This window comes from Sus scrofa, chromosome 11, assembly GCF_054392235.1.
Source record: "Sus scrofa isolate SSC_HxYL_T2T_F1_AM1 chromosome 11, Sscrofa_HxYL_maternal_Yorkshire_Landrace_v2.0, whole genome shotgun sequence".
NCBI classification, from domain to species: Eukaryota; Metazoa; Chordata; class Mammalia; order Artiodactyla; family Suidae; genus Sus; species Sus scrofa.
Window position 1 is genome coordinate 19,266,076 of NC_139393.1, and position 23,943 is coordinate 19,290,018.

The 23,943-nt window shown below is 36.5% G+C and overlaps 2 protein-coding genes across 14 annotated transcripts in view; one reads left to right on the forward strand and one right to left on the reverse strand.

Annotated features, from left to right (window-relative positions):
* Window positions 1-23,943, forward strand: part of CAB39L (calcium binding protein 39 like) — a 722,245-nt gene that overhangs the window by 407,854 nt on the left and 290,448 nt on the right. The gene's annotated exons all lie outside the window — the stretch shown is intronic.
* Window positions 1-23,943, reverse strand: part of FNDC3A (fibronectin type III domain containing 3A) — a 193,726-nt gene that overhangs the window by 139,192 nt on the left and 30,591 nt on the right. For 10 of the 12 annotated variants that reach the window (XR_014819346.1, XR_014819347.1, XM_021065328.2 and 7 more), the window contains exon 2: window positions 11,815-11,952. Coding sequence is in view for 8 of the 12 variants with exons in the window: in XM_021065328.2 (XP_020920987.1) it covers window positions 11,815-11,913 (99 nt within the window). In the remaining 4 variants the exon portion in view is untranslated. Of the gene's footprint in view, window positions 1-11,780; window positions 11,953-23,943 lie in introns of all 12 variants that reach the window. The other 2 variants (XM_084981599.1, XM_084981600.1) reach the window with 1 other exon arrangement.

Below are 23,943 nucleotides of genomic sequence, written 5' to 3' on the forward strand. Positions count from 1 at the left end.
CCTAAAAAGCAAAAAAAATCAATGCAATTATCACATCAAAGTTTACAGGAGAAACAGAATATGATCATCTCAAGAAATGTTGAAAAAGAAACTGAAAATATTCAACACCAACCTGTGGCAAAAAAAAAATTCTTAAGACTTGGAGTTCCCGTCATGGCTCAGTGGATAACAAATACGACTGGGAACCATGAGGTTGCAGGTTTGATCCCTGCCCTTGCTCAGTGGGTTAAGGATCCGGCGTTGCCATGAGCTATGGTGTAGGTCGCAGATGCGGCTCGGATCTGGCATTGCTGTGGCTGTGGTGTAGGCCAGTGGCTTACAGCTCCAATTAGACCCCTAGCTTGGGAACCTCCATATGCTATGGGAGCAGCCCTAGAAAAGGGCAAAAAGACAAAAAAAAAAAAAAAAAAAATTCTTAAGACTCAAGAAACAGAATGGAACTCTTTTTAATCTTGTAAAGAATATCTGTAAAAAATATTCTACATGGAGACTAAACAACATGCTACTAAAAAACCAATGGGTCAATGAGGAAATCAAGAAGGAAATTAAAAACTACCTTGAAACAAATGATAATGAAGACACAACCTCTCAAAATCTATGGGATGCTGCGAAAGCAGTGCTCAGAGGGAAATTTATAGCAATCCAGGCCTTTCTCAAAAAAGAAGAAAGATCCCAAATTGACAACTTAACCCTCCACCTAAACGAATTAGAAAAAGAAGAACAAAAAAGTCCTAAAGTCAGCAGAAGGAAGGCAATTATAAAAATCAAAGAAGAAATCAATAAAATAGAGACTCAAATAACAATAGAGAAAATTAATAAAACCAAGAGCTTGTTCTTTGAAAAGGTAAACAAAATTGACAAACCCCTGGCCAGACTCACTAAAAAGAGAGAAAGAACCCAAATAACCAAAATTATAAATGAAAAAGGAGAAATCACAATGGATACAGCAGAAATACAAAAAACCATAAGAGAACATGTTATGAACAACTATACGGCAACAAGTTCGACAATCTGGAAGAAATGGACAATTTTCTAGAATCTTACAGCCTGCCAAAACTGAATCAAGTAGAAACAGACCAACTGAACAGACCTATCACTAGAAATGAAATTGAAGAGGTCATAAAAACACTCCCTACAAATAAAAGTCCAGGACCAGATGGCTTCACAGGTGAATTTTATCAAACATATAGAGGAATTGGTGCCCATCCTCCTTAAACTCTTTCAAAAGGTTGAAGAAGAAGGAATACTCCCAAAGACATTCTATGATGCCACCATCACCCTCATTCCAAAACCAGACAGAGATACCACCAAAAAAGAAAACTATCGGCCAATATCGTTGATGAATATAGATACAAAAATTCTCAACAAAATCTTAGCCAACCGAATCCAACAACATACCAAAGAAATTATACACCATGACCAGGTAGGGTTCATCCCAGGTTCACAAGGATGGTTCAACATACACAAATCAATCAGCATCATATACCACATTAACAAAAAAAAAGTCAAAAATCATATGATCATCTCAATAGATGCAGAAAAAGCATTTGACAAAGTCCAACATCCATTCATGATCAAGACCTCGCCAAAGTGGGTATAGAGGGAACATTCCTGAATATAATCAAAGTCATTTATGATAAACCCACAGCAAATATAATACTCAATGGGGAAAAACTGAAAGCCTTCTCACTCAAATCTGGAACAAGACAGGGATGCCCACTCTCACCACTGCTCTTCAACATAGTTGTGGAAGTCCTAGCCACAGCAATTAGGCAAACAAAAGAAATAAAAGGCATCCATATAGGAAGGGAAGAGATCAAACTATCACTGTATGCAGATGACATGATACTATACATAGAAAACCCTAAGGACTCAACCCCAAAACCACTTGAACTGGTTAATAAATTCAGCAAAGAGCAGGCTATAAGATTAACATTCAGAAGTCAGTTGCATTTCTGTATACCAGCAATGAAATATTAGAAAAGGAATACAAAGATATAATACCTTTTAAAATTGCACCTCACAAAATCAAATACCTCAGAATACACCTGACCAAGGAGGTAAAGGACCTATATGCCGAGAACTATAAAACTTTAATCAAAGAAATCAAAGAAGATGTAAAGAAATGGAAAGATATTCCATGTTCCTGGATTGGAAAAATCAATATTGTAAAAATGGCCATACTACCCAAAGCAGTCTACAGATTCAATGCAATCCCTATCAAATTACCCATGACATTTTTCACAGAACTGGAACAAACAATCCAAACATATATATGGAACCACAAAAGACCCAGAATCGCCAAAGCAATCCTGAGAAACAAAAACCAAGCAGGAGGCATCACTCTCCCAGACTTCAAGAAATACTACAAAGCCACAGTCATCAAAACAGTGTGGTACTGGTATCAAAACAGACAGACAGACAGACCAATGGAACAGAATAGAGAACCCGGAAATTAACCTGGACACCTATGGTCAATTAGTCTTTGACAAGGGAGGCAAGAACATAAAATGGGAAAGAGAAGGTCTATTCAGCAAACATTGCTGGGAAACCTGGACAGCTGCATACAAAGCAATGAAATTAGAACACACCCTCACACCATGCACAAAAGTAAACTCAAAATGGCTGAAAGACTTAAATATACGACAGGACACCATCAAACTCCTGGAAGAGAACATAGGCAAAACACTCTCTGACATCAACATCCTGAATATTTTCTCAGGTCAGTCTCCCAAAGCAATAGAAATTAGAGCAAAAATAAACCCATGGGACCTCATCAAACTGAAAAGCTTTTGCACAGCAAAGGAAACCAAAAAGAAAACAAAAAGACAACTTACAGAATGGGAGAAAATAGTGTCAAATGATGCAACTGACAAGGGCTTAATCTCTAGAATATATAAACAACTTATACAACCCAACAGCAAAAAAGCCAATCAATCAGTGGAAAAATGGGCAAAAGACCTGAATAGACATTTCTCCAAAGAAGATATACAGGTGGCCAACAAACACATGAAAAAATGCTCAACATCGCTGATTATAAGAGAAATGCAAATCAAAACAACCATGAGATACCACCTCACACCAGTCAGAATGGCCATCATTAATAAATCCACAAATAACAAGTGCTGGAGGGGCTGTGGAGAAAAGGGAACCCTCCTGCACTGTTGGTGGGAATGGAAACTGGTACAGCCACTATGGAGAACAGTTTGGAGATACCTTAGAAATCTATACATAGAACTTCCATATGACCCCGCAATCCCACTCTTGCGCATCTATCTGGACAAAACTCTACTTCAAAGAGGCACGTGCACCCGCATGTTCATTGCAGCACTATTCACAATAGCCAGGACATGGAAACAACCCAAATGTCCATTGACAGACGACTGGATTCGGAAGATGTGGTATATATACACAATGGAATACTACTCAGCCATAAAAAAGAATGACATAATGCCATTTGCAGCAACATGGATGGAACTAGAGACTTTCATATTGAGTGAAATGAGCCAGAAAGACAAAGACAAATACCATATGATATCACTTATAACTGGAATCTAATATCCAGCACAAATGAACATCTCCTCAGAAAAGAAAATCATGGACTTGGAGAAGAGACTTGTGGCTGCCTGATGGGAGGGGGAGGGAGTGGGAGGGATCGGGAGCTTGGGCTTATCAGACACAACTTAGAATAGATTTACAAGGAGATCCTGCTGAATAGCATTGAGAACTTTGTCTAGATACTCATGTTGCAACAGAAGAAAGGGTGGGGGAAAAATGTAATTGTAATGTATACATGTAAGGATAACCTGACCCCCTTGCTGTAAAGTGGGAAAATAAAAAAATTATTAAAAAAAATCATGGTTAATGACAAAATGCTAAAAACATCCTCTTTAAGACATGGATGAGGATGCCTGCCATTATTACCACTTCTAGTCAGCATTACACAGAATGCCTCAGCATAGTAATGGTAAAAAGAGGTGTATGATTACCAAGGAAGAAAAAAACAATGAGTTATTATATGCATATGATATTTTATACACAGAAAATTCAAAAAATCTACAGATTATTAAAAAAATAAAAATATAATATTATCCTACAATCTTACTAGATATTAAAGCAATATACAAAAATAAAATGTATTTTTATTTGTGAATAACCGAACATGAAATTTCACACACACACACACACACACACAATTTATAACTGCATAGATATACTAACTTCAACTTCAAGGGTTGAAAGACTCAATATTGTAAAGATGTCAATTCTCTCCCAAATTGACCTACAGATTCAAAGTAATCCAAATCCAAATCTCAGTAGGTTGTGTACATATGTACTGGTAAGCTAATTCTAAAATTTGTATGTTAAATACAAAGGCCAGGAATGTCAAGAAAATTTCAAAGAACAACAAAATATGGTTTGCCCTACCAGATACCAAGACTTCATTTAAAGGCTTGGTGTATTCTTGGCACAGGGATAATTAAACAGATCAATGGAATACAATTAATAATCTAGAAACAATTCTACAAATATAGGGTTACTTAATTTATGACAAATTCCACTGTAGAGTAATAAGAAAATGGCATTCATTTCAATAAATGGCAGGAGATAATTTGGTATACATATGGAATAATAATCAAATTGAAGCCATGCTTGATACAATTCACAAAAATGAACTCTAATGGATTTTAGAATAAAATGTTCAAGACAAAACTATACTTTTTAGAAGATAATGCAAGAAAACATTTTCATCGCCTCAGTATAGCAAAGAATTTCTTAAACAAAAAAAAAAAGCACACTAATTCTGGATGAAAAGAACTGATATATTTGGCCAGATTAAAATTAAGAACTGTTCATCAAAAGACATTAAAGAGTATGGTTAGAAGGATAAGAAAAAACATTTGATGATGGACAAGAGGTTTATATCCAGAATATATATCAAGACTTTTGACACATCAAAAAGAAAAAGAGCATCAAACTAGAAATTGCCAAGATGTTAATCAAGAATAGAAGAAATAGCTGGTACAGCCACTATGGAGAACAGCTTGGAGATACTTAGAAATCTATACACATAGAACTACCATATGACCCCGCAATCCCACTCTTGGGCATATATCCAGACAAAAGTTTCCTTAACAAAGACACATGCACCTGCATGTTCACTGAAGCACTATTCACAATAGCCAAGACATGGAAAAAACCCAAATGTCCACTGACAGACGACTGGATTAGGAAGATGTGGTATATATACACAATGGAATACTACTCAGCCATTAAAAAGAATGACATAATGCCATTTGCAGCAACATGGATGGAACTAGAGAATCTCATCCTGAGTGAAATGAGCCAGAAAGACAAAGACAAATACCATATGATATCACTTATAACTGGAATCTAATATATGGCACAAATGAACATTTCCACAGAGAAGAAAACCAAGGACTTGGAGAATAGACTTGTGGCTGCCCGGGGGGAGAGGGGGGAGTGAGAGGGATGGGAGCGTGAGGTTACTGGATGCAAACTATTGCTCTTGGAATGGATTTACAATGAGTTCCTGCTGTGTAGCATTGATAACTATGTCTTGATACTTATATCGCAACAGAACAAAGGGAGCAAACAAATGTATACATGTAAGTGTAACTTGGTCCCCATGCTATACAGCAGAAAAAAATAAATAAAATTTAAAAAAGAACAGAAGAGATAAATGAATATACTATGGTATATTCATATATGGAATCCTGTACAAATTCAATGAAAAGAACAAACTTCAACAACATAAAACAATAAGAATGAATCCTAAAAACAATGCTGGACAAAACCAGCAAGACACAAAAAGAACAGATATAATAACGGTTAATTTAGGTGAAGATCAAGAATAGGCAAATCTAAACTGTTACTGCTTAGTGATACAAAACTATAAGTATAAAGAGAAGTTAAGAAGCAATTTCCATAAAAGTAAGGATAGTGGTAACTTCCTACTAGATAGGGTATTGTGATGCAGAAAGAGCACATGGGACTTCTAGAATGTCAGCAGTATTCTATCTTTTAGTCTGCCTGGACAATTATAAGACTTATACTTTATACATATGCTAATCATGTATTTGTCTTATGTACTCATATATACAGACACAGATATATATAGATTACAATTTAAACAGGTTTTGAAAAGAGTAAGCTGAGAGTATGTTCTGTGTTTTCTTAGATTCTGTATCTGTCCGTTTGGCATCTGTTCATCACAGGGTTAATTATATTAACTATATTTTCTTATTTTCTATGTTCTTAATGCTCTGGCATTTGTGGCTGAGCTGGCCGGGAGAGACTGCCCGCCCCCCCGCCCCAGCCCTAACCAATTCTTTGAGATAGCAAAGGGCACAGCCAGGAGCACACCTCTCAAATGCAAAGCAACCAATTACAGGTCTACAGCTCCAACTAAACCCTTTACTGAAATCTTGTATACCAAGCTAATAGTTCACCTGCCCTAAACCATCCCAGGGCCAAGGAACAGGCAACTAAAGACCATCTGTAAAGCCCAGTCTGCCAGAATTATTTTTTTATTTTTTATTTTTTAACGGAGATATAATTGACATGACATTGTATTAAGTGTATAATGATTTGATATATATACATAACAAAATAATTACCACAGTAAGATTAGTTAATATCTACCACCACACAGTTACAAATTTTTTCTTGTGATAAAAACTTTTAAGATCTACTTTCTTAGCAACTTCCAAATATACAATACAGTGTTGTTAACTATAGCCACCATAGTGTACATTATATTTCCAGGACTTATTTATCTTGTAACCAGAGTTTGTACCTCTTGGCCATCTTCACTCATTTTCCCCACCCCCTTAGCCCCCCCACCTCTGGCAATCATCAATCTGTTCTCATTTTTTAAAAAAATTCCATATATAAATGAGACCATACAGTATCTATCTTTCTCTGTCTTATTTTCACTCAGCATAATGCTCTCAAGATACATCCATGTTGCAGCAAATTACAAGATTTTCTTTTTTGTGACTGAATAATATTCCACTGTATACATATACCACAACTTCTGAATCTTATTTTTTTACCCACTGATGGATACATAGGTTGTTTCTATGTCTTCACTACTGTAAATAATGCTGCAGCAAATGTGGAGAATACATGTATCTTTCTGAGATAGTGATTTCACTTACTTTAGAAAATACCAAGAAATGGAAATGCTGGATCATGTGTTAGTTTATTTTTAATTTTTGAGAAGCCTCGTACTGTTTTCCATAGTTCCTGTACCAATTTACATTCCTACTAAGAATGTTCAAGGGTTCCCTTTCCTCCATATCCTTGTCAACACTTGTTATTTCTTGTCTACCACAAGTATTAAACAGCCAACCTAAGCTATTTACTCTGCCCTACTGCGCCTTTTCTGAGGAAATACCAACTAATGGTTTTGGCCTAGGCTTTCCTCTTGCTCATGCTTCTGCCTCCTGACCAAAACCTGATGGTTTTCCTGTGGCCCAGAATGGCATGGCATGCTCCCTTCTTTTAGGAAACATAAAATAATAAAAATTTGCATTCAATAGCATTAGCTTTTTCATGTCATTACTCAGTCACTTCCATGTATTAAAATCCTGCAGATAGGAGTTCCTGTCGTGGCACAGTGGTTAATGAATCCAGCTAGGAACCATGAGGTTGCGGGTTTGATCCCTGGCCTTGCTCAGTGGGTTAAGGATCCAGCATTGCCGTGAGCTGTGGTGCAGGTTGCAAATGTGGCTCGGATCCCGCATTGCTCTGGCTCTGGCGTAGGCCAGCAGCTACAGCTCTGATTCGACCCCTAGCCTGGGAACCTCCATATGCTGCAGGAGTGGCCCAAGAAATGGCAAAAAGACAAAAAAAAAAAAAAAAAAAAAAAAAAAGGAACCAAGTATCTGAACTTTTATTTTGATGGCAGCAACAGTAAATAAAGCTGAAAGCATTTCACTTGTGCTTTAGCTCAAATTCTCTAAAGCATATTTGGGGGTTCTAAGAGGGCAGTACAAGCACTTAAGGCTTTACCTGCTCTATCATGAAAAGCTACAATCTCAAATCAAGCACATGCTTGAGAATGTAAAACAGTATAGCCACTTTGGAAAACAGTTTGGTAGTTTCTTATAAAGCTAACCATAGTCTCAGAATATGATCCAGCAAAGACATTCCTAGATATTTATCCAAATGAGTTGAAAATTCATGTCTATCCAAAAACTACACATGAATGTTTAAAGCGTCTTTATTTATAATCGCCAAAAACTAGAAAAATAAACAAGCTGTCCTTCAAAAGGTGAGTGAATACATGCAATGAAGTATTATATAATGATAAAAAGAAATGAGATATTGAAAGAGCCACAAAAAATTTCTAGATCATACTGCTAAGTGTAAGAAGAGGCTACATACTGAATCAAACTATAAGATATTCTGGAAAAAGATAAAAATTACAGGGACAGTAAAAAATATCAGTGGTTGCCAAAGTTTCAGGGGTGGGGAGGTAGGGATAATAGAGCACAAAGAAGTTATAAAGCAGTTAAACTACTATACAATACTGTAATGGTGATATATGATACTACACATTTCTCGAAACCTACAGAACTGTACAATACAAAGAATGAACCCTAATATAAACAACTATGGAACTTAGTAATAATGTATCGATATTGGTTTATTAATTGTAAAAAATGTGCCATACCAATTTAAGATGTTAATGATAAGGGAAACTCTAGAAGAGTTATATGAGAGAACGCCTCTGCTCAATTTTTCTGTAAACCTAAAAAGCTCTAAAAATAAAGTCTATTAATGGAAAAAAAAGAGGAAATGAAAATATTTCAAACACAAAATATAGTTCAGGCGCTATCAGTCAAAATGAATGATGTATATCTATTACAGCTTCCCTAAAAGCAACACAGGACAGTAATGATGGTAGGAGGGATTCCATCTAGTATAACTCATAACCCAAAAGACTAAGTATAATGTGATACAGTTTAGAATATGTTTGGTATAAAATGTTAGAAAATATTGATGAGGAGATAGATAATATGGATGGTCAACCATAAGAAAGTTAATTTGATCTCAAGAGATGGAACAGAAATCATCTCATAGTCCCAAGAAATAGTACAATAGTCCCAAGAGAGTAAAGACAAGGGACAACCCATCTTTTATCCTGTATTTTTAACATTATGCACATACACGAGTCTTTCTTCTCTCAGGAACTGTATAGCTTACTTCTTTACTCTGGGCACCAACCAGGTGGTGTCTTATCATCACAGGCAAGTTCTAACTTGGTCATGCTTGGCATACCAGTAAGTTCCTGAGTTAGGACAAAGAAACGACTGTTTTTCTACTGTTATCTATTTTTGTTATCTACCATCTCTAATTGTCACCTACTTTTGTTCAGTTCCTTACATTCTACCACAGCTACTGGTCTGCTCTCTTACATTTACACTTTAGTTTGTATCCTTCATAATTATCTCAATGTTTTTGATCCAGTGTTTACTATAACTATCTCTGTTGACTTAAGTCTTGACTGCCGGACCTATAGCTTCTTCAGTCTTTTAAACATTTACTGTGTGTTTCAATTCAAATTCAATAAATATTTACTGAGCTCCTTCAGACTCATTTTACCCTCACAGCTACAGCTACTTTAAGAAGCTATTACTATCTCCATGTTAAAGAGAAGCAAACATAGATAGAGAGTTAAATAATCTGTCTTAAGTCATCCAAATCAAAGTCTATCAATCAAATCCCATGCTCTTTCCACTCATTTTTATTTATCTCCCTATCAAACAATAAGGCACTCTGCTAGCTAGAATTTAAGGCTTTATTCTACCTCTTGAAATCTATTTTTCAAAATCTATCTAAAAATCTGTCCTGTAGAGCTACTGACCGACCCCACCTGATGCTTTAAATCTTGCTCTAATGTGCTTTTTTAAAAAAACATATATAATGCTTTTTATTCCTTTTCATTATAGCTGGTTTACTAATGTGCTTCTCTATTCCCAGCTCCTTTCCACCTGTACCACTATTGCTATATGCCAGCCATGATGCCCTCAAGATTTCAAGAAAGATCCTGCCAACAGAATCCGGGGAAAAGAGAGAAGTAAGTATTGAGAGGGCATCGCCATCTTGTTTTAGCCTATTGCCTTCCCTTTGACAGACTGTACATTTAGCAACTACATCAGTGTACTGTAACAAACTGCTTAATAGATTCTTTCATGTTCTAATGCTATAAACAACTTGAAGCTTGAGATCTGCCTGAGGCAACAATGATAACTGAAGATACTCCCAGAGGCTTGAAGTAAATGAATATTTGCTACATCGATTATTAAGAGAAAAAAATATCTTAAGACTTAAAATTTGCCCATAAAAAGCAACTTTAGTGAAATGAAGTTGCTGCTAAAGCTCTCAGAATACATGTGAGGAGTTCCCCTTGTGGTGTAGCAGAAATGAATCCAACTGAGAACCATGGGGTTGAGGGTTTGATCCCTGGCCTCACTAGCATCCATGAGGATGAGGGTTCAATCCCTAGCCTTGCTCAGTGGGTTAAGGATCTGGCATTGCTGTGAGCTGTGGTATAGGTCACAGACATGGCTAGGATCTGGCGTTGCTGTGGTTGTGGTGTAGGCCAGCAGCTGTAGCTCCGATTAGACCTTATTAGACCCTTAGCCTGGGAACCTCCATATGTCTCAGGTGTGGCACTAAAAAAAAGAGGAAAAAATAAATTAAAAAAAAAGAGAACACATGTGAAAAACAAAACCAGTATATACTTTTCATACCATGTTTATTCACAACAGAAAAATTTAGAACTCAAGCTAATCACTCCTGATTTTTCAATAGCAAAGTTAAAAGAGTTGCTTTTCTTATAAGCAAATAATTGCCCACTATGATACTAAGTTTGTAAAGTAATAAAATATGACTATTTTTTTCTTAGTTTCCCAAGGAAGCAGTATAAGTAATGGAGCAAAAAGTTTTGTGTGATTTTGAGCCTTTCTGAAACTCATTTTCTTTCATCTGCAATAGGGACAGGATTGCTGAAAGAATTAAATAAGATCATGAAGGTCTCAGCTTAGTTCTTATGTCTTTAACACAGTGAGAACTCAAATTGTTTCTTCTCTTTATTATTACTTATCATGCCCTTAATCTTTGTTTCTCACTTACAATATTAAAACCCCTGCCATCCAGGGTAGCTGTAAGAATTAAGCCCACTGCTTGGCGCATAACTGGTATTCATGAAAGTCCACCATTCCGATTCCTTTGGTATTACTTGGGGAATGAGGTATCAACAAAATAAGAGAACTGTATTTATAAAGCTCTGGGTTGGAAGAAAAACACACCAAGAATTGTGTATTTGCTTTTGGGAGAGATTCTGGTGAGGAGAATAGGAAGAAAAAGAAGATAAAGTTTTACTGTAACATAATACAGAAGTCATTTAATCACATAATTAAGTCATGATTTCATAACGCTTTGAAGTAATGATAGATAATAATCATTAAAATACAAGGTTAAACTTAATTAAAAAACAGGGAATAACACATTGTCTAAAGTAAAACAAAACCAACTTTTGTGGCAACTAAATATACACAAGAGAAATTTAATTAATTAGTGAGATATGTTACAAGCAACCTCAAAAATAGTCTTATTATTTCATTGTCCTATGAAACCAAAACATTTTGAATTGGAGCTTAAAACATGAATTAACAGAAATCCACTATTGTGATGCCTCATTCTGTTCTAGATTGAGCATTCTTCTGAAAGAAATACATGTATACTAGACATAAGAAAATAAATATTCAGTTTCCTTACCTGTTGTGTTCCATCTGCACTTACAATAGGGGCAGAGAGAAGAGAAATATCACTACTTAAAATCTGAGTTGTATCCAGTAGTGGTGGATGTTCTGCCATTATCAATAAGACATTAATATACTGGATAACCCTCCAACTCTGAAAAACAAAAATATATTGCCATTTGTGTGTATGTCCTTGAAAATATATAAAAATATAACATACTCAAGATAAAGAGATATTCTCATCAAAGGAAATTTTATAATACTCTGTTAACTACTTTTTTTGGTTAACAGATCATTCAAGGAAATTTATTTTTTATTAACCAACTGTCTGTAGAGAGCAAACCAAGATAGATAAAAGTCAATGTATCAAAAGTCAGCTTCTATTTAAATTCCATGTTTGTCTGACTCTCTATCCCTTCCATCTCTACATAATATTTACTTAACTACCACTACGTTAACTAAACACTGAGATAGGAACTAGAATCCAGACTGAGTGAGGCAACTCTACTACTGATTTCTGAATTTGAGCTGAGAAAGTGTGTATGAACACCCAATTCCCCCTTATCATCATATTACTCTCTAGGAACTACACAAGAATTAGAAGTTTTTTCACTGATTCCTCAGACTGAGCGAAATAGTAGAAAAATTTGCTCAGTATTAGAATAAGAACCTTCAAGATTTAAGTGTTAACTCTGGCTTTTGTTTTCTGTCATTCTAGTTTTATTATTTTTGAAAGTACTTTACAATAAACCAAATTATTTCAGTGATAAAAGTAACTACATTTAGAAATCTCTAACTGCACACACAGTATCACTATATAAAAATGTAAGCAATATTAGTTTATATATCAATCAATAAAACATCAACAAATTATATGCCAAAATGAATACAACTGAGCTCAATCGTAAATTTTATCAAATCTATACTGAAAGGCAAAATAACAAACATTTTGGATGTTTACAGCATTCTACAGCCCAGCAGTGTCAAAATGTTTAACTTTGACAAGACATTAAATTCATGTAATTTATTTAAAAATCTTGAATCTTTGCAGAAAGCTCTCATACACAGACTTAATCGAAAAACAATTTTTTATTTAGATATATAAGAACTGCTTTAAGATTTAAAAAAATATTCAATACAGGTATCGACATCAAGATTTTATGAACATTTAACTATCTCATAAAAACGTATGCCGCTTAAACTTAACATATATAAACTTTATATAATACATGATATAAACATGTATGTATGTAATATATGATACATAAATATTTTATATACATATGTAAATGACAGAACAAATCTAAATTCTGGCTTAATCTGTATTGCTATATTTCTTAAAGTCCAAAAAAAAAATCACAGTACTTTAAATCATGTCAAGTAATTTCACTCAGTAGAATATATAAAGAATTATAAGATAGGGAGTTCCCTTTGTGGCTCAGTGATTAATGAACCCAACTAAGATCCATGAGGATGTGGGTTTGATCCCTGGCCTTGCTCAGTGGGTTAAGGATCTGGTGTTGCCATGAGCTGTGGAGTAGGTTGCAGACACGGCTTGGATCCCATGTTGCTTTGGCTGTGGTACAGGATGGCAGCTGTAGCTCTAATTCGACCCCTAGCCAGGGAAGCTCCATATGTCACGGGTATAGCCCTAAAAAAAAAAAAAAAAAAAAAAAGAACTAGTGTTCATTAAAGAAAATATATCTTTAAGAGAATGAAAAAGCAAGCCACAGGCTGAAAGATATTTACAACGCATACAACTGGAAAAGAGCACACATTTACCATATAAACAGGCCTCCTACAAATTGATTTTTTTAAATGGAAAAATGAGAAGAAACTTGAATATGCTCTTCATAAAAGTGGAAATTCAAGAGACCAATAAACACAAGAAAAGATTCTCAAGTTCATGAATTATTAGGAAAAAGCTTATTAAAAATTCAGTGAAATACCGATTCATACTAGAATAATAAAAACAGAAAAGACTGACAATATCAAGTATTAGTGAGGAAACAGGGCGACTGGCACTTCAAATGGAATGTGAATGAAACTCACACAATCACTTTGGAAACCAGTTTGATATTACCTACCACAAATTAAACATAAATATTCCTTGACATTATTTAGTTATTAGACTTCTAATATATATCAAAAGGAAATGCATGTATATGGGCACCAAAAGATAAGTACATGAAAGTATACAGCAGCATTATTCTTTAATAGCTCCAAACTGTAAATAACCTGAATGTCCCTTCACATTAAATTGTAAGTTGTATGATTCGCCCAATGGACTACTATACAGCAATGAAAATTAATGAACTAGTGATCAGGGAAAAACACAAATAAATTTCACAAATACAATGTAAGTAAAAAAACAGAAGAGTACATACATACTGCACAATTTTGTTAATAGAAAGTTTAAAAACCAACAAAACTGTTTATAGTATTAAAAATCAGGATAATGACTGACTCTGGAAAAGAAAGAATGGGGACTAGGTGGGCATGAAGGCAGTTTTTGGGGTGCTGGTACTGTTCTGTGTCTTGACCTGGGAGGCTGTTATATGGTAATTACCACTGTATTATAAATTGAGCTGTATTCCATGTATCTATACCTCTGCATACACTTCAAAAAATTACTGTTAAAAGGTAAAATGAACACATGATCATCTTGATTGATACAGGAAAAAACAGTTGACAAAATTCAACACCCTTTTGTGATAAAAACACTTAACAAACTAGGAAAAGAAGGAAACTACTTCTATATAATAAAGGCCACATAGGAAAAGCCCACAGCTAACATATTCAGTGGTGAAAGACTGAAAGCTTTCCCTCTAACAGGGAACGAGGCTGGAATGCCCACTCTCACCACATCTATTCACAGTACTGGAAGTCCTAGGCAGGGCAATTAGGCATGAAAAAAATATATAAGGGTATACAAACCATGAAGAAATAAGTAAAACTATCTTTGTTCACAGATGACAGGACCTACATTTAGAAAGATTTTTTAAAAAACCTATTAGAACTGAGAAATAAATTCAGTAAAAATTTGTGTTGATAAAAAATCAACACAAAGATCAGTTACATTTCTATACATGAACTGAACGATGTGAAAACTATTCCATTTACAATAGCATTAAAAAGAATGCTAGGGACAAATACTTAGGGACAAATCTAACCAGGAAAATCAAAGATCTGTATACTGGAAATCACAAAATATTGCTAAAAGAAATTTGAAAAGACATAAATAAATGGAAAGACATCCTGTGTTCACAGATTAGAAGGCTTAATATTGTTAAGATGTCCATACTACCCAAAGCAATCTACAGATTCAATACGATTCCTATCAAAAATCTCAATGGCATTTTAGAAATAGAAAATTTCATTCTAAAATTCATACAGAATCTCAAAGAATTCGAAGCAGCCAAACAATTGGGAAAAAGAACAAAGTTGGAGGACAGAAACTTCTTGATTTCAAATCACATTACAAAGCCACAGTGATCAAACGCTGTGATAGTGGTGAAAAGAACACACACATACATCAATGGAATAAAACAGAGAACCCAGAAATAAACTATCATATACAGTCAAATGATCTTTGTAAGGGGTGCCAAGACCATTCAATGGGGAAAAAGACAGTCTCTTCAAAAAATGATGATGGGAAAACTGCATATCCACATGCAAAAAGTTTAAAAATTAAAAAAAAATGAAGTTAGACCCTTATCTTGCACCACATTCAAAAATTAATTTAAGGGGAGTTCCTGTTGTTGCTCAGCAGAAACAAATCTGACTAGCATCCAGGAAGATGCAGGTTCGATCCCTGGCCTTGCTCAGTGGGTTAAGGATCCGGAGCTGCCATGAGCTGTGGTGTAGGTCACAGACATGGCTCGGATCCAGTGTTTCTGTTGCTGTGGCTATGGTTGGCAACTACAGCTCCAATTTGAGCCCCATGTCTGGTCCCCACACCTGGGGATCTGGCATTGGGAGAAAGAGCCCCTAGAGCATCTGGCATTGAAGGCCAGGGGGGCTTGTGTTCAGGAGCTCCATAGGACTGGGGGAAACGGAGACTCCTTTCTTGAAAGGTGCAAACAGGCTTTCATGTACACTGGGATCCCCTCCTACCCCCCGGGGGCTTGGATGCCCCCATACGCAGCCACCTCTAATCTCATCCAGAGACAAAGCCCCACATACCAGAGGAGCAGGAATCAGCCCCACCTACCAGTGGGCACTCCCTCCCATCAGGAAGACTACAGCAGACCCCGTACCAACTTCAGCCACAAGGGTGGCATACATCAGAAGTAAGAGAGTACAAGTCTATCGTCTGCAAAAAGGAGACGACAACAAAAACCTATAAAAATGAAAAGGCAGAGAACTATAACTCAGATAAAGGAGCAAGAAAAAAACCCAGAAAAACAGCTAAGTGATCTGAGATTCTCAGTCTCCAGGAAAAAGACTTTAGACCAATGATGGTGACATTAGGAATAAACTGGAGGCAAAGACTGATAATTTGTAGCAAACACTGAGCAAAGAAATACAAAATTTAAAACCTAAGCAAGCAGAGATGCAAAATACAATAACTGAAATAAAAAATTCATTAAAAGCAACCAACAGCAGAATACCAAAGGCAGAAAGACGAATAAGTGAGGTGGAGAACAGACTAGTGGAAATCACTGAAGTGGAACAGAAAAGAGAAAAAAGACTGAAAAGAAATGAAGAGAGTCTCAGAGAACTCTGGGACAACGTTAAATGCACCAACATCTGTATTACAGGGGTGCCAGAAGAAGAGAGAAAGGGACAGAAAAAATATTCAAAGAGATAATAGCTGAAAACTTCCCTAACATGGGAAAGGAACAACTAATTCAAATCCAGGAAGCACAACGACTACCATATAAAATAAACAAAGGAGGACACATATTAATCAAACTGACCAAAATTAAAGACAAAGAGAAAATAGTGAAAGCAGTTAGGGAGAAGAAACAAGGGAACCCAGATAAGGTTATCAGGAGATCTTCCAGCAGAAACTCTGTAGGCCAGAAGGGAGTGGCATAATATACTTACTATGATGAAAGGAAAAAACCTCCAACCAAGATTACTTTATCCAGCAAGGCTCTGATTCAGATTTGAAGGAGATTTCAGCAACACTAAACCAGGTTTACAACAAATACTAACTAAAAGAACTTCTCTAGACAGAAAAGGCCACAACTAGAAACAAAAACACTGCAAATGACAAATCTCACCAGTAAAGGCATATATACAGTAAAGGTAGGAAATCATCCATGAACAATAATGCTACCAAAATCAGAAATCATGAGGAGGGTACAAATGCAGGACATTGGAGATGCACCTCCAATTAAGAGACCAACAATGTAAAATGATCTCATATATATATATTCCTATATCAAAACTTCAGGGTAACTGCAATCCAAAAATCTACACACACAAATAAGAAAAATCAACTCAAATACAATACTAAAGATAGTCATCAAGCCATAAGAGGAGAGAAGAAGTGAAGAAGGGAAGAAAAAAGAGCAATGAAAACAAATCCAAAACAGTTAATGAAATTGCAATATGAACATACATATCGATAATTACCTTAAGTGTAAATGGACTAAATGACCCAACCAAAAGACATAGAAAAGCTGAATGAACCAAGGTCTACATATACACTGCCTTCAAGAGACCTCTTCACTTCTAGGGACACATACAAACTGAAAGTGAGAGGATGGAAGAAAATATTCCATGCAAATGAAATAAAAGAAAGCTGTAGTAGCAATACTCACATCAGACAAAATAGACCTTAAAATAAAGAATATTATAAGAGACAAAGAAGGGCATTACATAATAATCAAAGGATCAATCCAAGAAGAAGATACAACAATTGTAAACATATATGCACGCAACATAGGATCACCTCAATATATAAGGCAACTGCTAACAACCGTAAAAGGAGAAATTGACAACAACACACAGATAGCAGGAGACTTTTACACCCCACTTACAGCAACGGACAGATCATCCAGACAGAAAATCAACAAGGAAACACAGGCCTTAAAAGACACATTAGACCAGAGGACTTAATAGATATATATAGAATACTCCATCCAAAAGCAGCAGAATACCCATTCTTCTCAAGTGCACACGGAACATTCTCTAGGACTGATCACACTTTGGGCCACAAATCAAGCCTTGGTAAATTTAAGAAAATTGAAAACATATCAAGATCTTTTCCAACCACAATGCTGTATGACTGGAAATCAACAACAACAACAACAACTGTCAAAAACACAAACACGTGGAGACTAAACAACAATGGATCACTGAAGAAATTAAAGAGGAAATTTAAAAATACCTAGAAGCAAAATACAACACTCCAAAACCTATGGGATGCAGCAAAAGCAGTTCTAAGAGGGAAGTTTATAGCAATACAAGTCTACCTCAGGAAACAAGAAAAAGCTCAAATAAACAACTTAATTTTACATCTAAAGCAGCTCGAGAGAGAAGAACAGACAAGACCTAAAGTTAGCAGAAGGAAAGAAATCATAAAAATCAGACCAGAAATAAATGAAACAGAAACAAACAAAAGCATAGAAAAGATCAATGAAACTAAAAGCTGGTTCTTTGCAAAGATCTTCAAAATTGATAAACCCTTAGCCAGACTTATCTAGAAAAAGAGAGGACTCAAATCAATAAAATTAGAAATGAAAAAGGAGAAGTTACAATGGACATCACAGAAATACAAAGGATCATAAGACACTGCTATATGCAACTATATGCCAATAAAATGTAAAACCTAGAAGAAATGGATAGATTTTTAGAAAAGTGCAATCTTCCAAGACTAAACCAAGATGAAATAGAAAAGATGAATGGACCAATCACAAGTACTGAAATTGAAACCGTGATTAAAAAACAAAAGTCCAGGATCAGATGGCTTCACAGAATTCTACCAAACATTTAGAGAAGAGGATCAGATGGCTTCACAGAATTCTACCAAACATTTAGAGAAGAGCTAACACCTACCCTTCTGAAACTACTCCAAAAAATGGTGGAGGAAGGAACACTCCCAAACTCATTCTATGAGGACACCATGACCCTGATAACAAAACCAGACAAAGACACCACAAAAAAAGAAAATTACATGCCAATTTCACTGATGAACATAGATGCAAAAATCCTCAACAAAATACTAGCAAACTGAATCCAACAATACATTAAAAGGAACATCATGATCAAGTGGGATTTATCCCAGGGATGCAAGGATTATATCCACAAATCAATCGGTGTGATACACCACATTAACAAACTGAAGAATAAAAACCATATGATCCTCTCAATAGACACAGAAACAGCCTCTGACAAAATCCAACACCCATTTCTGATAAACACCCTTCAGAAAGTGGGTACAGAGGGAAACTACCTCAACAAAGCAAAGGCCATATATGACAAACCCAGAGCTAACATCATTCTCAAAGGTGAAAAGCTGAAAGAATTCTGCTGAGATCAGGAACAAGACAAGGATGTCCTCTCTTGCCACTACTATTCAACACAGTTTTGGAAGTCCTAGCCATGGCAGTCAGAGAAGAAAAGGAAATAAAAGGAATTCAAATTGGAAAAGAATAAGTAAAACTATCACTAGATATTTTTGCAGATGACACAGTACTATACCTAGAAAATCCTAAAGATGCTACCAGAAAGCTGTTAAGAGTTCATCAATGAATTTGGCAAAGTCACAGGATACAAAATCAATACACAGAGATCAACTGCATTTCTATATACTAACAACGAAACATCAGAAAGAGAAATTAGGGAAACGATCCCATTTACCATCGCATCAAAAAGAATAAAGTACTTAGAAATAAACCTACCTAAAAAGACATAAAGACCTGTACTGTGAAAACTATAAGACGCTGATGAAAGAAATCAAAGATGACACAAAAAAATGGAAAGACATATAGAGTTCCTGCCGTAGCACAGCAGAAACGAATCCAACTAGAAACCATGAGGTTGCAGGTTCAATCCCTGGCCTCGCTCAGTGGGTTAAGGATCCGGTGTTGTGGTGAGCTGTGTGAAGGTTGCAGATGCAGCTCTGATCTGGCATTGCTCTGATTCTGGTGTAGGCCAGCAGCAACAGCTCCAAATGGACCCCTAGCCTGGGAACCTCGACATGCCATGGGTGCGGCCCTAAAAAGACAAAAAAAAAAAAAAAAAGATATACCATGCTCTTGGATTGGAAGAATCAATATTATCAAAATGACTATACTACCCAAGGCAATCAACAGATTCAATGCAATCCCTATCAAATTACCAAGGACATTTTTCACAGAACTCAAACAAAACATTTTAAAGTTTGGAAGCACAAAAGACGCAGAATAGCCAAAGCCATCTTGAAAAAGAAAAATGGAGCTGGAGGAATCAGGCTCCCTGACTTCAGGCTATACTATGAAGCTACAGTCATCAAAACCATGTGGTACTGGCACGAAGACAGAAATATACATGAGTGGAACAGGATAGAAAACCCAGAATTAAACCCACACACCTACAGTCAACTAACTTATGACAAAGGAAGCAAGAATATACAGTGGAGAAAAGAAAGCCCCTTCAATAAGTGGTGCTGGGAAAAATGGACAGCCACAAGTAAAAGAACAAAATTAGAACACTCCCTAACACCATACACAAAAATAAACTCCAAATGGATTCAAGACCTACATATAAAACCAGATACTATAAAACTCTGAGAGGAAAAACATAGGCCAAACACTCTCCAACATAAACAACAGCAACATCTTCTCAGATCCACCTCTTAGAGTAATGACAGTAAAAACAAAAATAAACAAATGAGACTTAATTAAACTTAAAAGTTTCTGCACAGCAAAGGAAACTCTAAACAAAATGAAAAGACAACCCACAGAATGGGAGAAAATCTTCCCAAGTGATGTGACTGACAAAGGATTAATCTCCAAAATTTATAAACACCTGCAGCTCAATACAAAAAAAAAAAAAAACAAAACAAACAAAAAAACAACCCCATCAAAAAATGGACAGAAGATCTAAACAGACAATTCTCTAAAGAAGTCATGGCCCAAAAACACATGAAAAGATGTTCAACATCACTCATTATTAGAGAAATGCAAATCAAAACCACGATGAGGTACCACCTTACACCAGCCAGAATGGCCATCATCCAAAAGTCTACAAACAATAAGTGCTGGAGAGGGTGTGGAGAAAAAGGAACACTAGTACACTGTTGGTGGGAATGTAAATTGGTGCAAGCACTGTGGAAAACAGTATGGAGATTCCTTAGAAAACTAAAAATAGAACTACCATTTGACCCAGCAATCCCACTCCTGGGCATCTATCCAGAGAAAACCACGACTCGGAAAGACACATGTACTCCAATGTTCATTGCAGCACTATTTGCAATAGCCAAGACATGGAAACAACCTAAATGTCCACTGACAGAGGAGTGGATCCAGAAGATGTGGTACATATACACAACGGAATATTACTCAGCCATTAAAAGGAAAGAAATAACGGCATTTGCAGCAAAATGGATGGACCTAGAAATTACCATGCTAAGTGAAGTCAGTCAGACAATGAGACTACAATGTCATATGCTATCACTTACATGTGGAATCTAAAAAAAAGGTCATAATGAACTTCTTTGCAGAACAGAAACTGACTCACACAGACTTTGAAAAACTTACGGTTTCCAAATGAGACAGGTTGGGGGCTGGAAGGATGCAGTGGGGGTTTGGAATGGAAATGCTATAAAACTGGCTTGTGATGATCGTTGTACAATGATAAATGTAACTGAGTAATAAAAAAAGAAAAAAACAAAAAACAGACATTTATTTCTCACAATCCTGGAAGGTCTAAGATCTGGATCTTGATCTAAATCTAAGATCTGGATGCCAGCAGGGTCAGGTTCTTAGGAAGGGTTTTTTCCCTGGTTTGCAAAGGGCTTACCTTCTTTCTGTGTCTTTAACTGGCTGAGAAAGCTCTGGTCTCTCTCCCTCTTCTTAGATTAAAAAGGGCAAGAATCTCATCAAGGGGGCTCTATCCTCAAGACCTCATCTAAACCTAATTACCACCCATAGGTCCCACTTTTGTTGTTGCTGTTATTCATGCCTGCAGTAGGTGGAATTTCCCAGGCCAGGGAACCAACCTGAACCACAGCAAAGACAACAGAGTCCTCAACTACTAGGCTACCAGGGAACTCCCAAAGGCCTTACTTACTTTTTTTAAAGCTTTATTGAAGCATAAATGATTTATAAGGTTGTAATAATTTCTGCTGTACAAAAAAGTGATTCCGTTACACATACACATTCATTACATCCATCCATTCAGATCCATACATATATCCATTCAGTCTCCCTTCTTAATACCAACACACTTGAGTATATGTCTTTGACATATGAATTTTGGAAGAAGACATTCAGTTCATATATTCGGTTCCTGGCCCCCAAAATTTATGTCCTTTTTGCATGTAAAATTTAAAAAAATACATTCATTCCATCCCAAAAGCCACAAAGTCTTAACCCATTTCAACATCTTTTTTTTTTTTTTTTTTTTTTTTTTGTCTTTGTAAGGCTGTACCTGCAGCAAACAGAAGTTCCCAGGCTAGAGGTTGAAACAAAGCTCCAGCTGCCAGCCTTCCGACAGCCACATCCACGCCAGATCCAAGCTGCATCTGTGACCTAGACCACAGCTCACAGCAACATCAGATCCTTAACCCACTGAGCAAGGCCAGGGATAGAACCCGAATCCTTATAGATACTAGGCAGATTTGTTTCCACTGTGCCACAATGGGAACTCCCTCAACATAAACTCTAAAGTTACATCTAGAGAGTTCCCATTGTTGCTCAGTGGTTATTGAACCTGACTAGTAGGCAGGGTCGATCCCTGGCCTTACTCAGTGGGCTAAGGACCCGGTGTTGCCATGAGCTGTGGTGTAGCTCATAGCCACAGCTCAGATCCTGAGCTGCTGTGCCTGTGGTAGGCTGGCAGCTGCAGCTCCGATTCAACCCTTAGCCTGGGAAGTCCCATGTGCCACCAGTGCAACCCTAAAAAGCAAAAAATAAAATAAAATAAAAAGTTGCATCTAATTCAGATTTGGGTGATATGTGGGGTATAACTCATCCTATGAGAAATTCCTCTCCGTTGTCCACCTATGAAACTAGTTAAGCTTCATGCTTCCAAATACAATGGTAGAACAGGCATAGGATAGATATTCTCATTACAAAAGGGAGAAGTCAGAATGAAGAAAAGGGTGACAGGTCCCAAGCAAGTTAAAAACCTAGTAAGGCAAATATCATTAGATTTTTCAGGCTTTGGTTCCATGTTCTGCCAATGGGGTGTGCCATACCTCTACAGACATTTCTTTGGCTTTGTGGAGCCCTGGCCATGTGACTCTGCTGGGGAGAAGTCCCATCCTTCGAAATCAAGGTTGAGGTACTCTGCTCCTCAGACCTGTGCACTCCGAACCTGTGGGAGTAGCAGCCCCGATGACCTCCAGGAGGCCTTTGAGATTCCTCTCTTTTCTTAAAGGGTAACACGTTTGAAGCCTTCCTTCACTGCATTCTACTTTCTCTGTATCTTTTGTTCCGCTTGGCAGTGTTTCTACTGGTATAATTCCGTCGCTCTTCCTGGCTTCTGCTGAAATGCAGATTAGGTCCATGTCTCATACCCTCACTAACATCCTTATCAAATGCTGGTTAGCCACACTCTTGGTGTTCTCTTCCAAAGGTGCTTTCTCATTTTTGCAACCTGGTTAAGCTGAGAATTTCCCAAATCTTTAAGTTTTGGTTCCCTTTTGCTTAACAAATCCTTCAATTCATTTCTTTCCTTTCACAATTTACTATAAACAGTCAGAAGGAATCAAGCCACTCCTCCAGCACTTTGCTTAGAAATCTCCTCAGTGAAATATCCAGTTTTATCACTCACAAGTTTTACTTTCCCCAAAATGCCAGAACATGAACACAATTCATCCAAGTTCTTTGCCCTTGAATAGTAAGGATCACCTTTTTTTTTCACTGTCCAATAACAAGTTCCTTATCTGAGACTTCATCAGAATGGTCTTTACTGTCCTTATTTCTACTAAAATTTTGTTCATGATTATTCACGTATTCTCTAGAAGACAGAGGTTTTTTTTCCT